General features: G+C 46.8%; 1 protein-coding gene across 1 annotated transcript in view; it reads left to right on the top strand.

Annotated features, from left to right (window-relative positions):
* FBXW8 (F-box and WD repeat domain containing 8) overlaps window positions 1-13155 on the top strand; it is a 99786-nt gene extending 86631 nt beyond the window's left edge. The window contains exons 10-12 of the mRNA XM_012730840.1: window positions 9751-9924; window positions 11695-11805; window positions 12300-13155. Coding sequence (XP_012586294.1) covers window positions 9751-9924; window positions 11695-11805; window positions 12300-12444 — 430 coding nt within the window. The 3' untranslated portion in view covers window positions 12445-13155. The remainder of the gene's footprint in view (window positions 1-9750; window positions 9925-11694; window positions 11806-12299) is intronic.
* Window positions 13156-14374: the final 1219 nt, after the last annotated feature.

Genomic DNA, 14374 nt, shown 5'->3' with positions numbered 1-14374 from the left:
CCTCTCATCCTCTGCATCTCTGGCCTCTACCCTAGTTCTGTATGAATAAATAAATAAATCTTTAAAAAAAATTTTTTTCACATCCATGAAACCAGAATATCTTTTACAATGGCATTTTAAAGTTAATGGACAGCATTTTAAGTGTTGTTTCCATTCCTACAGTCAGTATATTTTCAATTAAAATATTTATTTGTTTCATAAAGACAAAAATGAAATAATAGATTAAGAATTGGAACATCTATGAGAAAAGGGTTGCCAAGAGAAAGGTTTGAAGGGGTTGCCAAGAGAAAGTCTGCAGGACTTTGGTGTTGGTGTTTTGTTTTGTTTATATGTATCATGCTTTATTTTATACATTTGAAGACTGTGCTGTTTTTGATTTAACTTGTTTAGTGTTCACTAAACATGTAAAATCTGTAAATTTATGTCTTCCCCCAAATTTGGGCCATGTTTGGCCACTATTTCCCACACTAATCCTTTCTTTTCCTTCAGCTTGCTTTGGTGCGGACAGCTAATTACCACACAGGCCCAGAATCACTGTTCACTCTCTCTGCTTGCTTCTTCTCTAGTCTTCAGACCGTGTGCTCTGTCTGGCCCCGACTGCAGGCTCACTGACTCTGCTCTGTCATGACCGTTCAGTATTGAATGAAGTTGATGTCTATCCACTGGCTTTTTTCAGATTTTGTATATTTTGGTTCAGATTCTTAGTTCTTTTTCATAGTTTGTTTCTCTGCTAAGAAATGTTATTTTTCCCATATTATCTTTATCTTGTGGAATGTGGTTACAGTGGAAGCCTCGAGCTCATTGCTGGCTCCTGAAATCTGGGCTATCTTAGTGTTGACATCTATTTTTTTTTTATCCCTTGAGAATGAGTCAGATCTCCTGGGTTTTATTATTTGGGGTTGAAGTGTGGGGGACATCAAATAATTTTGGATTGTGTCCTGGACTTTTTGAATGCTATGTGTACTTCTTTGGAGAATATTGATTATTTTTGTTGTTGCTAAACTTTCACCTAGGTTAGGTTCACACTACAAGTTCTGTTTTGTCTCAGTGGGTGGTTATTTCAAGGTTTTCAGACCTTGACTCCACTTTGACCTCCATTCTGCACAGGCTTCTTAGTTCCCATACCTTTGCTAAACTGCTCTGGATCCCACCTGCACAGCTCAGAGAGGAGGTGGAGTCTGTGGCTCTCCTTTCTCCTGTCTCCAGTCTCCAGTCCTTTCCAGTCTTCAAGGACTCATTTCCATGGGCTTCGGACCAGAAGATAGGGCTTCTCTCAAAGAGAGTGACCTGCCTCCATCAGGTAACTAGGGTAGAGACTGCCTGTGGAGTGAAACTACAGAGGAGGTGGAAAGCCTCACAAAGATTAACCCCCGCCCTAACCCCTTTTCTTGGTTCCTCAGACAGGTGGCATTCTTTGTTGGGTTCTGCTCCTCTGGCACTCCACGACTGGAGCTCATACATACAGGGCAGGGTGGTGAGTAAACAGGAAACCCTTGCCCCAGCAGGTCACTTTCTTCACAGTCCACTGATTGACTTTATTCTCCACATCCTCATGTATTCATTTTATTTTCTTTTGTCTAGAGGTTTTAGTTGTAGACAGCAGAAAACCAAGGCAAGGAAAGAACTTACTGCACCTCGGCCAGACTCAGAACTCTCACTTTTTTTTTTTCCATTGAGGTATTTTATTTGAATCCCAGATTTTGTTTTCATGGTCTTTGATGCCATCTGAAGTGTTCAGTACCACAAAACCAAATTTGCAGGACGGGAACAGATTATTGTACTATTTTTCAAGATCTTTGAGTTGCATATCAAATCTGGGGCTGATCACTCCACACTTGTGTAACCTGCTTGTGAGGTTCAATTTCCCAGCCTCTGATCAGCAGTGTTTTCAAATTCACCATGTAACCATGCTTCATCATCACAGTTCAAAGCTGTACAACAGAGAATTACTGGAGTCAGCAATATAGGGCTGTTTTACTGAGGTCCCTTCCCATTCTGTTGCTCTGTCTCATCTGCCCTTGCTCGTTCCTTTTCCTGAAATCAGGACTAACGAGAAGCTTCTCTGTGCTCCATGAGGGAAAACCAAAGTAAAAGTTGGGGTGGTGAGGCATCGGGTAGATTTGTGGGTTGTCAAGGCAGCATTCACCGAACCAACAAACCCTATTGCTTTTTTCAACTCAAAGTTGGGTTTATGTTTAAAAAAAATTTAGGAGCTTTACAGAAATTAATACATCTGCAGTTCACTGGTTTAAATTAAACAGAAGATTGTTTTTGGTAAGCTCACAAGGTTGTGCTCCCATTGCTAAATCAATTTTAGAAAACCTTTTATACCCCAAATGGAAATTTTGTGTCTAATAGCAACTCCTTCCCATTTCCCTCTCCAACCTTCCAGCTCTAGACAAGCGCTAAACTGTGGATCTTGCGTGTTTTAAACATTTCATATAAATAGAATAATCTAACACAAGGTCTTTTATTATCAACTTGTCCCACTTAGCATGTTTTCAAGATCAGTCTGGTGGCATGTCAATCCTTTTTGTAACCAAATAATATTCCACTTTATGAATATTCTATACTTGTCAGTTGATGAATATTTGGGTTGTCTCTACTCTTATGAATAATGCTGTCATTCATGCACAAATTTTTGTGGTGTGTGTATTTTTTATTCTTTTGTATATATACCTAAGAGTGTAATTGCTGGTGTATGTAGCAACTCTGTTTAACTGTTTTGAGGAATTGCCAGACTCTTCCAAAGTGACTGCATCATTTTATATTTCCACCTGTAGCACATCCTCACCAAAAGTTGGTGTTTCTCTGATTATAGCCATCATAATGGGCATGGGGTGGTAACTCCTTGTGGTTTTGATTTTCATTTATCTGAGACTAATGAGGAACATTTTTTCATGTGCTTTTTGGCCTCTCTGGATAAATGTCCATCCACATAGTTGGGCCATTTTGTGATCATATTATCTTTCTGAAGTGCAAAGATGATGTATTCTGGATCCCTAATCAGGTATATTATTTGTAAATGTTTTCTCCCACTCTATGATTTCTGTTTTCATTTCCTCAGTGGTGTTCTTTAAAGTACAAAAGCTCAACCTGTCCTCAGGGGATGGCTTTATTTATTGTGCTGTTGATATCACATTTAAGAAACCATTTCTAACCTAAGGTCACAGATATTTGCTCCTCTGTTTTTTCCTCAAATAATATTAGTGTTGGCTCTCACATGTAGGCCTGTGACTCACTTGGAGTTAAGTTGTATATATGGTGTGAGGGTAGGGGCCCAGTCTCATTCTCATTCTTTCCTTGTGGATTTCCAGTTGTCTTAGCATCTTCTGTTAGATTATTCTTTCTCCATTGAATTGTCTTGGCACCATCAAAGATCAACTGACTGTAAGGTACAGGTAGTATTCATCTGATAAAAACTGAAACAACTATTACAATGAGTTAAACAGTATTCATGTTTCTAGTTTGGGATCATTATTATTTATCATCTTATTATTTTAATGCCATGTACAGCATCGTTAATGTCTACATGTTAATGTCTACATGCTGAACTGGTGTCTTAAGGATCACAGAATGTTCAGCCTAGCAGAGCTCTTCAAGACCATCTAGCACTGGCCAGGCAGAGGAGACAGGTCCAGGAAGGTCGAGTGGTTAGTCCCGGGACTCTTACTGGGCAGTATACCAAGAACTCAACTTCAGAGCTATGGCTTTAAATAGTAGGCAGAGCCTGGCTGGACTAAACGGGGAAATTCTACCTGAAAATGCATGTTTTCTCGTCACAAATTAGGATGAATCATTCACAAAAGGCCATCCCCAGTACTGTGTAGACAGAGCTATTGATTTTGGCATAAAAGGTTATATTTTTAGATCCTGTTACTAGTCCAGGTTCAATGAAGTAAAATAGAATCATGTATTGATTTCTTTTTTTAAAAAAATATCAGTTTCTTGATTAATTTGGTTTGAAAAATCCCTACATTTCAGTGCCCTCTTGCTTGTTCTCTTTATTTTCTGGTTAGAAATATCGCTGAAGGTCAGGTCCCTCTTTAATGAAATGGCAGAGCTGGAGTCTGAATAAATTTTATCTTTGCCATCAAATACAGTTTGCCTGATTATGAAGTGGGATTATTTAGTCCAAACCAATGGGAAGCCAGGTCTTGGTGGTGGCCCCAATTAAAGAGTCCCAGAGCTGACTTCTTGCCCTGACAAATACAGAGTTGTGGTGTACTTCTGGTCCTGCTGCCTGCTGTTAGAGAGCGAGTGAGTGGGGTGTAAATGTTGTATTTGTTCCATCTGCAAGTGTTGTAATAAGTCATTCAGAGCTCTTAGCACAGGACCGACTGGAGCGTGCCTCCCTCTCCGTCCAGCACGTTTTCCTGCCCATCAGATGGATGCTCCTCTGTTGGAGTCTTTGGAAGGTTCTGGTGTCTTTTGTTTTAATTGGCCGGCTAGGGCCGACTCCTATGGTGTGATTTTCATTAGAGAGAGACTGGAGAGAGGGAGTGTTGGAACAGCCCTGCAAAGCCAACCATGAATATTAAACATAATACAATTACAGCCTTTGGACCAATTATTTTTCTTTTCAGCGGGCAAAGTTGATGAAATGCTTGCTAGATCAGGCTTCACAACATCTAACATTGGCTTCTCTCTGTCCCTGGAATCATTATCTTGGCATGTTTTTGTGCCCATTTGCTGTGTTACCTGTTTCCTGTGCCTGGTACCGAGGGCTGAGGTTACAGGGCTCCGCCAGGGCGCACTGCAGTGGGGCTGGTGGTGCCCCGAGCTTCCTTGGTGTGCATCTGGATGGCTCCTGTGGGCCTCACACACCAGGTGTTGTGTTGCTCTCTGTTGACAAAAACCAGAGTGTGGCCTTTCTGGGGGAGGTCATAGAAACGCTCTTCATTTTGTCCTAAAGGGAAAAGCTCAAGTCTGTTTTGGCTCATTTTTGTTTTCTTAGTGATAGGAAATACGCTAATGCTGTTTCTTTGGTGTATTTGTTTATTTTGTTTGGAGTCATCCATGCTGATGTCTAAATACAATGGGAAAACAGATGGCAAACTTTGAACTTCTGGACCAAATTTGTGTTTTCCTTTGTCTTCTAAACAGCCAAACTGTAAATTATGGAGTATAAATATTCAACAGAGGGGCTCTTTACAAAAATCACCCCAGCAGAATAAGCCCTTGTTAATAACCAGACAGGCATCAAAAAGTACTTGGGCTAAAAAGTGTTCTTCCCCATCCTTTCAGGTCCGCACTAGGAAGCAGTGCAGCTCGTGCCGAGCAGAGCAGAGCACCGCTCCCAGCCCTCCTGCCCTGTCACTCCTCTACCCAGGCAGCCGTAGCTCTCCTACCCTCAGATGCCGCAGGATGTGTCTGCGTGTCAGCAGAGGGACACTGGGCCCTCACAGTCTATCTCTTGTCCTCTCTGCTTCTGTCCAGTCCCAGGTCCATGCCCAGAAAGTGGGGGAGCATGCAGCACACCCCTGTAAGAGCTCGTGCTTACAGGCCCTAGCAGGGCCGAACTAGTGTTCTAGACATGAGTGAGTTCTTTCTTCTGGAACTGCATGGCAGAATCTGGACTAAGTGGCAAGAGCCGCTTTTCGTCCCCTCCTCGGTTGCCAGGGTAACTACTCTTATCATCTCCATCCTGGTCTTAGGGTTTCTTCAGTTTTACTTGCACACACACAAAAAAAAAATGGCACAAAGGAGAAGTAGAGCTCCTGGCCAGCCTCGTCAGCTGGGGTGCTGCACAATTGCCGCTCCCGGGACACATAACCCCCCCATCCCCAGTGACCACCGTCGGGGTAGAGAGCTGCCTCATCCTGCCACAACTGTGCAGGATGGCGTGTCTGGGGGGATGGAATTGCTTTAACTAGCACTCAGTTGATGGAGCTAGTAAGTTTTGCCATCTGTGTGCTGACAAACTAAAAGTTGCTCATTTTTCCTGTCAGCCTAATTATCACTCTGTAATAGGTAGTGTCTTTTCCCTTCAGATTGCTTTTAAGGCTGCTTTTAAAATGTCTGACATTTACCCTCTCGATTATGATACTCTGAAATAGATGTTTTTGTTCTGACTAGCGCTACTTGAGTGTTTTGGATGCATGTTTTATTGATTCTGGAAAAATAATCTGCCATTTACTCTTTGACTAGTACTTTGCCATACATTGTCTTTCTCCTAAAACTTCACCAACACCAAAGTCCTGCAAACTTGGCAACCCTTTTCTCATAGATGTTCCAATTCTTAATCTATTATTTCATTTTTGCCTTTTCAGAACAAATACATAGTGTAATATGTGGAACACAGAGGTCATTTTTTAGGTTTAATAATTCACAAGTTCTTTATCCTGCTTTTAGCCTATGTAATTAATGTTAGTGACTGTAAAGCAAGAATGTCCCCTCTGTTGGGGGGCCTCAGTCTGAGAACCTTGCCCCCTGTGTTCCTGTGTGTGTAAGATGCACCCGCTGAGACAGGCTCTGCCCACACCTCAACCAACACCCCCCACCCCCGCGTCAGCTGAGGTAGCACTGGCCCCCACCCCCCAGGCTGGTTTCTAGCTTGGCCCTGGCAGGGCCTCCGCCTGAGTGTCAGGTCCAGGCCGCTTGCTTTGTGGGTGGGCAGCTGTTACATCTTCCGCAGCAGGGCGACAGTTGTCTTTGACAAGAACCCGCCTTCCACTACTGAAGATGTGCTGGGCAGTGCGCGCACAGGAAACTAGTGGAGAGGGTTTTTTTGGTAAGGGTTTATTTTTACATCATTTTGTACTTTTTTTTTTTTTTTCATCTCAATTGTAATCCCCGTGGGTTTCCCATCATCAAGTCACCTGTGTGCCATCACCATAGTCCTGTGCACTTCCCTCCCTGCCCCCATTTTTGATCCCATTCCCCACTCCACCCCCACAAAATGTCTCTGGTATATGGCTGTTCATTATTATTATTTTCTCCCCTGATCCTTTAAACTCCTGCTATGAGTGAAACCATCTGGTATTTTTCTTTCTCTTTCTGGCTTATCTCACTAAGCATGATCTTTTCCAGCTCCATACATGTTGCTGCAAAAGGCATGTGTTTATTTTTTAGTTGCTGAGTAATATTCCATTGTGTATATGTACCACATCTTTTTAATCCAGTCATCTACTTTTGGGCTGCTTCCATGTTTTTCCAATTGTAAATAAAGCAGCAATAAACATGGGGGTACAGGTATCTTTTTTCAATCAGTGTTTTTGTGTCTTTGGGGTAGATACCTAGGAGTGGGATTGCTGGGTCGTAGGGAAGCGCCATGTTTAGCAGTTTGAGGAACCTCCAAACAGTTTTCCATTGTGGTTGTACTAGTTTGCATTCCCACCAGCAGTGCAGGAGAGTTCCTTTTTCTCCACATCCTCGCCAACATTTGTTGTTGCTAGTTGTTTTAAGATGTGCCATTCTCACTGGGGTGAGGTGTATCTCACTGTGGTTTTAATTTGCATCTCCCTTATTACAAGTGATGTTGAACATTTTTTCATATGCTTGTTGGCCATCTGCATTTTCTCTTTGGAGAAGTCTTTTTAGCTCTACTGCCCATTTTTTGATGGGCTTGTTTATTTTTGTTGAGTTTCATCAGTTCTCTGTATATTTTTGTGATCAGTCCTCTATCACTACTTTTGTGTGAGAAAATGTTTCCCCAATTAGTGGGCTGTTTGTTTTTAGTAATGTCTTTTGCTGTACAGAAGCTCTTTAACTTGATGTAGTCCCATCTATTAATCTTTGCCTTCACTATTGTGGCGTTGGGTGCTCTGTCTTTAAAGATGTCGCTGAAGTGTATGTCGTGTAGTGTTTGACCCATCTTTGCTTCTAGGTATTTTATGGTTTCCGTTCTTATGTCTAGGTCTTTAATCCACTTCAAGTTGATTTTTGTGACTGGAGTGAGGCAGTGATCTAGTTTCATTTTTTTTTTTTTGCATAGAGCTTCCCAGTTTTCCCATACCACTTGCTGAACAAACTTTCTTTGTTCCATTGTATCATCTTTGCTCCTTTGTCAAAAATTAGCTGTCCATAAACTTGTGGGTTTATATCTGGGTTTTCTCACTCTGGGTTTTGTGTGGAGAAAGGTCTTTCCCATTCTGAACATTTAAGGAAGTTACAGAAAGTGGACTTTGTCTTTAAAAATGTAATCAAACTACAGTTTGTAGTTTGTTAAATCTGGATGATAAACTTGTCTAATTGCGGCTAATGTTTAAACGTGAAATAGCCTAGCTTCGGAGGTTCTGCTTCACCTCCCGGCGATGCTGGGCCTGCGCGGCTGCCCTCTTGGGTGCGGGGCGGTTGTCTTTTTCCTTTCCTCGCAGACTGCAGGCGGCTGGCCCCCGCAGCCCTCGCTGCCTGCCTCCGCTCAGCGTGTGGACGGCACATGAAGGCCTTGTGCCGGCTCTTCCTTCCAGGACTGTTGTTCCTTGACAGCTTTCCCAGTTTGCACTTTATCTCTTGGGGGTTAGTTTTGGCAGTTCTCATTTCCGACAAATTCACCACTCAGCTAGGTTATTTAAAGATCAACTAAAGAAGCAGAAGTACTATTTTAAAAAAACTGCAGAAAAGAAATTACATCCACTTAGGTTTGGGGTTTGTTTCTGGGCAGATGTTACCCAACATTTGTAACTGCCCACTGTCACAAAGTACTCAGTGCTCTCTGCCCTGCATTCTGTCTACCTTTCTGGTCAGTCTCTTCCTTCTCACCTGCAAATAAGCGTGTCCTTCACACAGACCAGCCTTGCTCTGTGGCAAAGGATCTCACTGCAGCCTCTCCCTGGTTCCCATACATGGTTTGTGTGTGTGCGCGCGTCAGCCCTTTCTGGTTTTTTCTTTCAGAAAATGTCTACTGGTAGCTCACTTTTCTGTCTTGAAAAAAGTCAGTATGTCTTCAAGTTTGGTAGGGCAAGGCAGAGAATGTTCAGCTCAGAGTGGATGTCAGACCTGTAATAGATGTCAGGCAGCGTGTAGGGTCCCTCCTGAGCGAGTGTGGTTAGCATGCACCACTGTGCGTGTCTAGTGCCCCTGGAGGCAGTGGGGGCCCCTCAGGGCAGCAGTTGTCTTTCCCCTGGACTTGAAGTTCAGGCCCTCTGCACTGACAGACGCCACACTCGATGCAGCACTTGTGGCTTAGGTCCTGAAACGTGTCTGGTGGTGTCTCTAGTGCATAGAGGGGTTTCTGCTCGCTAATTGTCTTGTGTGGGGTTTAGTGTGGGTACTTTATATAAGGTATTTTAAGAGGTTCTAAAAGATTATTACAAGACTTTAGTGACTGCCAACTGTACATGATTCTATTATGCTTAGTCACTGAAGATGCCATCCCAGCCCCCAAACTTCAACAAGTAATACGGAGTCAGATACCCAGAGTGCATTATTTTTCCAATCAAAATTAGGGTTTGGGTTTCAGGCAAATGTTCAGACTTACCTCTTGCCCGTAGAATTTTACACTGCCATCAGAATGACCACGCTGGCTGTCCACTCTCCCTTCGGCCGTCTGCAGAGGGGTGGCCTTGTCCAGGCTCTGCCTGGCGCAGTGAGCAGTCAGCCAGCGTGCTTGTCCCAGGTGCTCTGAGATCATGCCTATTGCATCTTGACCTATAAAACCTTTATCTCCTCATCAGCCTTTAGGTGCACCCACAGGAGTCCTGTGTTTTTATGGGATTGTTGTGAACAGACCAACACCACCGAGGAGTAATTTGTCACTTCCTTACTAATGTCACTACCCCTTCTCTGGGCTCATCTCGGGCCTTCCAGGGTGAGGATTCATGACCTACGCACCGACAAAGTCGCCCTGTCGATGTCAGCCCACCAACTCGGCGTCTCCGCAGTGCAGATGGACGACTGGAAAGTCGTCAGTGGAGGCGAGGAAGGCCTAGTCTCTGTGTGGGATTATCGGATGAACCAAAAGCTGTGGGAGGTGCATTCTAGGTAAGAGTCATGGTCATTGTGGTCCTGACCCACCAGTGTGCCCTCACTTGACCTAGGGCTGCCTGCTGTTATCCCCAGATGAGGAAACTGAAGCTTGGCAGTTGAGTTGTCGTCTACTTCAGTGGGAAGAACATGAGCAACAGCCTTCCTCTGGTGATTCTGACACATTCTGGTGCAAGGGATTGTGCAAGGTGAAGGAGCTCACTCTCATCTGCCAGGGCCTCACCTTTGTCCTCTAACTCAAAGTGAGCCCTATGCAGAGGCCGTGTGGTCTGCATTTCAACTACATGGTTAAAAGAAAAATTCGTTTCTTCCTTGGAGGGCAGTGAAATGAGTGCTTCTGTCAGCAGACTAAGGCCTGTCCAGCCTTTCTTTCCTCAGCAAACCCTTTTTCTCAAGTACATGGCAGTGCACTGAGTGACCAGCAGGTGGTGCCCACAGGCAACCAAAACGCCACACCTGCGAATCCCAGAACTATTGATACTTGCTTTAAGGAAATCCATTTAAAGAGCTGCTCCACCTGGCGGTAGGGCCACCGGCTGAGTCCCGGCCTGGGACTGCCCCCAGCAGTTCTGTTTCTGTGGCCTGGATGCCAGAAGTGCTCTCAACTTTTCTCCCTGACAAGCTGGACTCCCTGGGATGGTCACAGGTGAGAAGCCAGGGGAAGGGCTTGTAATGCACATGCAGGCCTCACCGCCAGCCAGGTCGCTTGTCTTCTGCCACACGGCCTGCGTCTTCCTGTGCTTGCCATTCTCCGGTTGGTGGCTCTGGACTGACAGTGCAGGGCTCAGACGGACGCCCCATAATTCTCCAATTCTGGGACTCCTCTGCCAAAAGCTTTTCTTGACCTCCCCACCCCCCAGAGCAGGACGCACTCATCCCTCCTCTGAATTCTGTGTGGCTGTTTTGTGGGCGTGTATCTTACCTTTGTAACAGGTTAGGAGCCTCCCTGATGGTTACTTGCACTCAGTGCTGTCACAATAGTAGTTACTAGATGTTTATAAAATGGACAAAAGCATTTGCCACATAAACTCAAACTTTCTTGTGCAGGGTTTGTGAGTGGGCACACACAACCCTTTAGGATTGCTGCTCCTTGCCCCTTTGCAGAGGGAACACCTGGCTCACAGGACTGCCTTGTCTGAGGCTGGCCACAAGGGAGCTGTTCTCTCCCACACACGGCTGAACTGTGTCAAGTTATCTGTCCTCTGGGACAGGTGGCGGGAAGGGTGAGAAGGGTGGGTGAGGGAATTCATGTAAGGTCCAGGGGAGGAGGAGTGGGGTGAAAGAAGGGAAGTGTCAGGGAAAAGGTAAGTCAAGGGAAGTGAAAACGAAGGAAAAGAGAAATAGAAAGGCCAGTTAAGGGAACAACTGAATGGGGAAAGAAGGGCGAACAGAAGGGAAACACTGGGGGTGGGGAGGATGAGGGAAAGGTCTAGTCTGGGGCATGGTCGAGGAGAGTGAGGCTTGGGGGCAGCACATGAGGAGGGCCTAACGCAGGGTCAGGGGACACGCGAGGAGAGGAGGATCAAGGTATGTCAAGAGTCTGGGATGAGAAGGGAAGGAGTCAGTGAAGGGAAACAAAGAGTCAAGGAAGGCAAAATTCAGTGGTAGGAAGGGAAGAGGTAAGGAAGCAACGGAAAAGGCCATGTCATTTGATAGTTCAAATGAAAGTTGAGTCAAAGTTCAAGGGAAGGAACTCGAAGTGAAGGAAGCTTTGGGATCTGTGCTGCAGCAGTGGTGTGGCCTCACCAGAACTCCCCTGTGTTGCAGACACCCTGTGAGGCACATCTCCTTCACCAAGCACAGCCTCATCACAGCCAACGTGCCCTACGAGAGGGCAGTGCGCAGTGCTGACCTGGACAGCTTCGCCTCTCACAGGAGGTCAGTTGGTGGGTCTGGACCTGGGGGTGCTCAGAAAGGGCCATTTCAGTTTGATTTTATCTGTGGCCACAGACCAGCCATTTCCCTGGGCGCACAGGAAGTGTTCCCTGGCGCTGGCTGGGTCTGTGCTCAGTCACTCAGAGAGGGCAGGCCAGGCCACACACTGGGAGCCCAGGGTCTGCTGATGTCCATTGCTGCAGCTTGTCTGCTCACCTCCAGTCTTGGGCTTCTAGTGTTCGGTACAGGGACCCCACCGCCCCTCTAGGCCTCCTCCGGGTCTGCTGGGCACTGTGGGAGGCCCCGGGACTTCAGGCCGTCTCCATGTCTGCCTGTGAAGATGGAAGTGCCCTATGGAGTGGTGCTGACTTGTTTAGGGAAGTCATAGCCCTCGTGGGCCTGACAGCTTCGTAGGTGTTTTTCGTGCAGTGGCTGCAGGTACGGGGGTCACTTGTACTTGTTAAAATGAGCTGACGCCCCCTCTCTGCCTTCTCTAGACATCGGGGGCTCATCCACGCCTACGAGTTTGCAGTCGACCAGCTGGCTTTTCAGAGCGTGCTCCCCATCTGCTGCTCCTCCTGTGACTCTGTGGCAGGCTGCAGCTATGACCTGGCGCTGGCTTTCCCCCGCGACAGTATGTAGGGAGGAGTCTCGCGGGGGCAGCGAGAGTAACGGCGTCGGGCTCACATGGTGGGACGAAAGCAGCCCGCACTCCGCAGCTGCCTCCCTCTCCTGTCCCCTCATGCTTGTTCGTGGTGCTCTCCCCTCTCCGGGGGCTGGGAGCACCCTAAACTGACACTGCAGATCAATGCCCTGCCCCCTCCTCCTGTTGCCCCAGCTGCCGGGGGCCTTCGGACACACGGGGCTCTGAGGCTGGGAGTGGGGAGCGGGGTGTTGCCCTCCCAGACACCCTCACACTGCTGTCCTGCGGTATTCAGTACTTTTTCCTCCTCATGTCTTTACCACAGTTTATAACTATATATTTATACAATTCTTTTATTAATAACTATTTTGCTTACGATTATGTCTACAACATGTGCTACAAAAATTAGATATTTTCTATATTCACTGAATAATCCTCCAGGTGGGGGTGGAGCCCACACTGCAGGAACCATGGCGTGGAGAGGCGCCACTGTCCCCCTGGGGAGCGTGTCCCTGGCAGCCAGAAACTGAACTACAAAAGTGCACGCTCATAGCGCGCAAAAAAATTAAACTCGTCAGGTTTATACTTCCTGTCTGACAGACACCTGTACATTTTGTACCTTTTCAACTATCTGAAGACAATGTGGGCCCGATCCAGGGATCCTTGATGCAGCTGTTAGAAATCAGCAGAATAAAAACATTCAAAACCCACGCACTCCTGAACTAACTTGGCGGTCAAGAGGGGAACGGGGCGGGGCCGCACCACCTCTGCCGGGCAGCAGGAACGAGCAAGCCAAGAGCAGTTTTCTGAGACAGAAAGTACAACTTGATTTAAGAAAAGGCCCAAGGGAGGCTCAGGAGAGGAGCGCTGTGGGCAGCGAGTGGGAGGCCCGGGGGGCTCGCTGAGGGGCTCGCCGCTCCCCGCAGCCCCCTGCCTTCAGCAAGAAGCCGGGGGCACCGAGCCAATGAGGTCTATCACTTCCCCCGCTGGCATATGGTGTCTTGTGCCCCCATGACCATGCTTGAGAGGTTTTCCTCAGTGCCACTCCACTCATCTCTTTATCTCTCTGTATTGTATAGCACCATTTGGTTTTGTACAGTTTGCTTTCTAATTCCCACCACAAGTCCCACTAGTCTCAGTCCAACTGAAACACTGGGTTCAATTTTTTCTCTTAAGCAGCAATCCCTTCCAGTCTTACTTCACAGAACACTTTGCAAGTAGTCTCCCACGCCTAAATTTCCAGCAACTAAAAATAATTAAACTTGAAAAATAGTTTTTAGACTGTTACTCACTGCCAAAAGCTGGTCCAGCAGAAAAATGAGACACGCACGGGACCCTCTGGTTTCCCAGCCTGTTCGTAACGCGCCCTTTGGTGAGCGTGGCCCGGAGTCCTTCGGCTCCAGGCAAGCCGACCTCAGCCAGCCTCTTCTGCTACAACGTTAACTGGCCCTGCAGGGAGAGGGTAACGGTGCCTTATAAGCCAGCCTTTACGCGAGAGTTTAAAAGCCTATCTCCACCCCTCCATCTCCATCCCTGGTGGGCTGTTTCGAGGGCGCGTCTCTGCAAGTGCCGGGGGTCCAGCGGGGTCTACACCTCTTTGTAGCTCTGCTACTTCCCTGACACTCCCCCCCCGTGTCCCCCTTAAAGACAGAAGACTCAGAGCTGTTGTGCGAGCCAGAGGGCCCGGCTCCAGAGTGTGTCTTAAAACTGACTTTGGCTTTCTACACATTTTTCAAATGTGTCCCACCACAGCCAGGTGCAGGGAAACACCACCTGCCCTGCTGGCCGGCCCTGTGCTCAGTCTGCACTTTTCCCCAGAGCCACCACTACGGGGCTGCTTAGCCCGGGCCACAGGAGGACGCTGTGGAGCGTGGCAGCCTGCAGTGCCTGCAGCCCGGGAAGCGCATCCGCCGCCAGATGGCGCTGCCC

The sequence above is a fragment of the Condylura cristata genome, unplaced genomic scaffold (genome assembly GCF_000260355.1).
Source record: "Condylura cristata isolate star-nosed mole 26May11 unplaced genomic scaffold, ConCri1.0 scaffold00029, whole genome shotgun sequence".
Taxonomy (NCBI): Eukaryota; Metazoa; Chordata; class Mammalia; order Eulipotyphla; family Talpidae; genus Condylura; species Condylura cristata.
The sequence above is the reverse complement of the archived record's forward strand: the minus strand, read 5'-3'. Positions and strand labels throughout refer to the sequence as shown.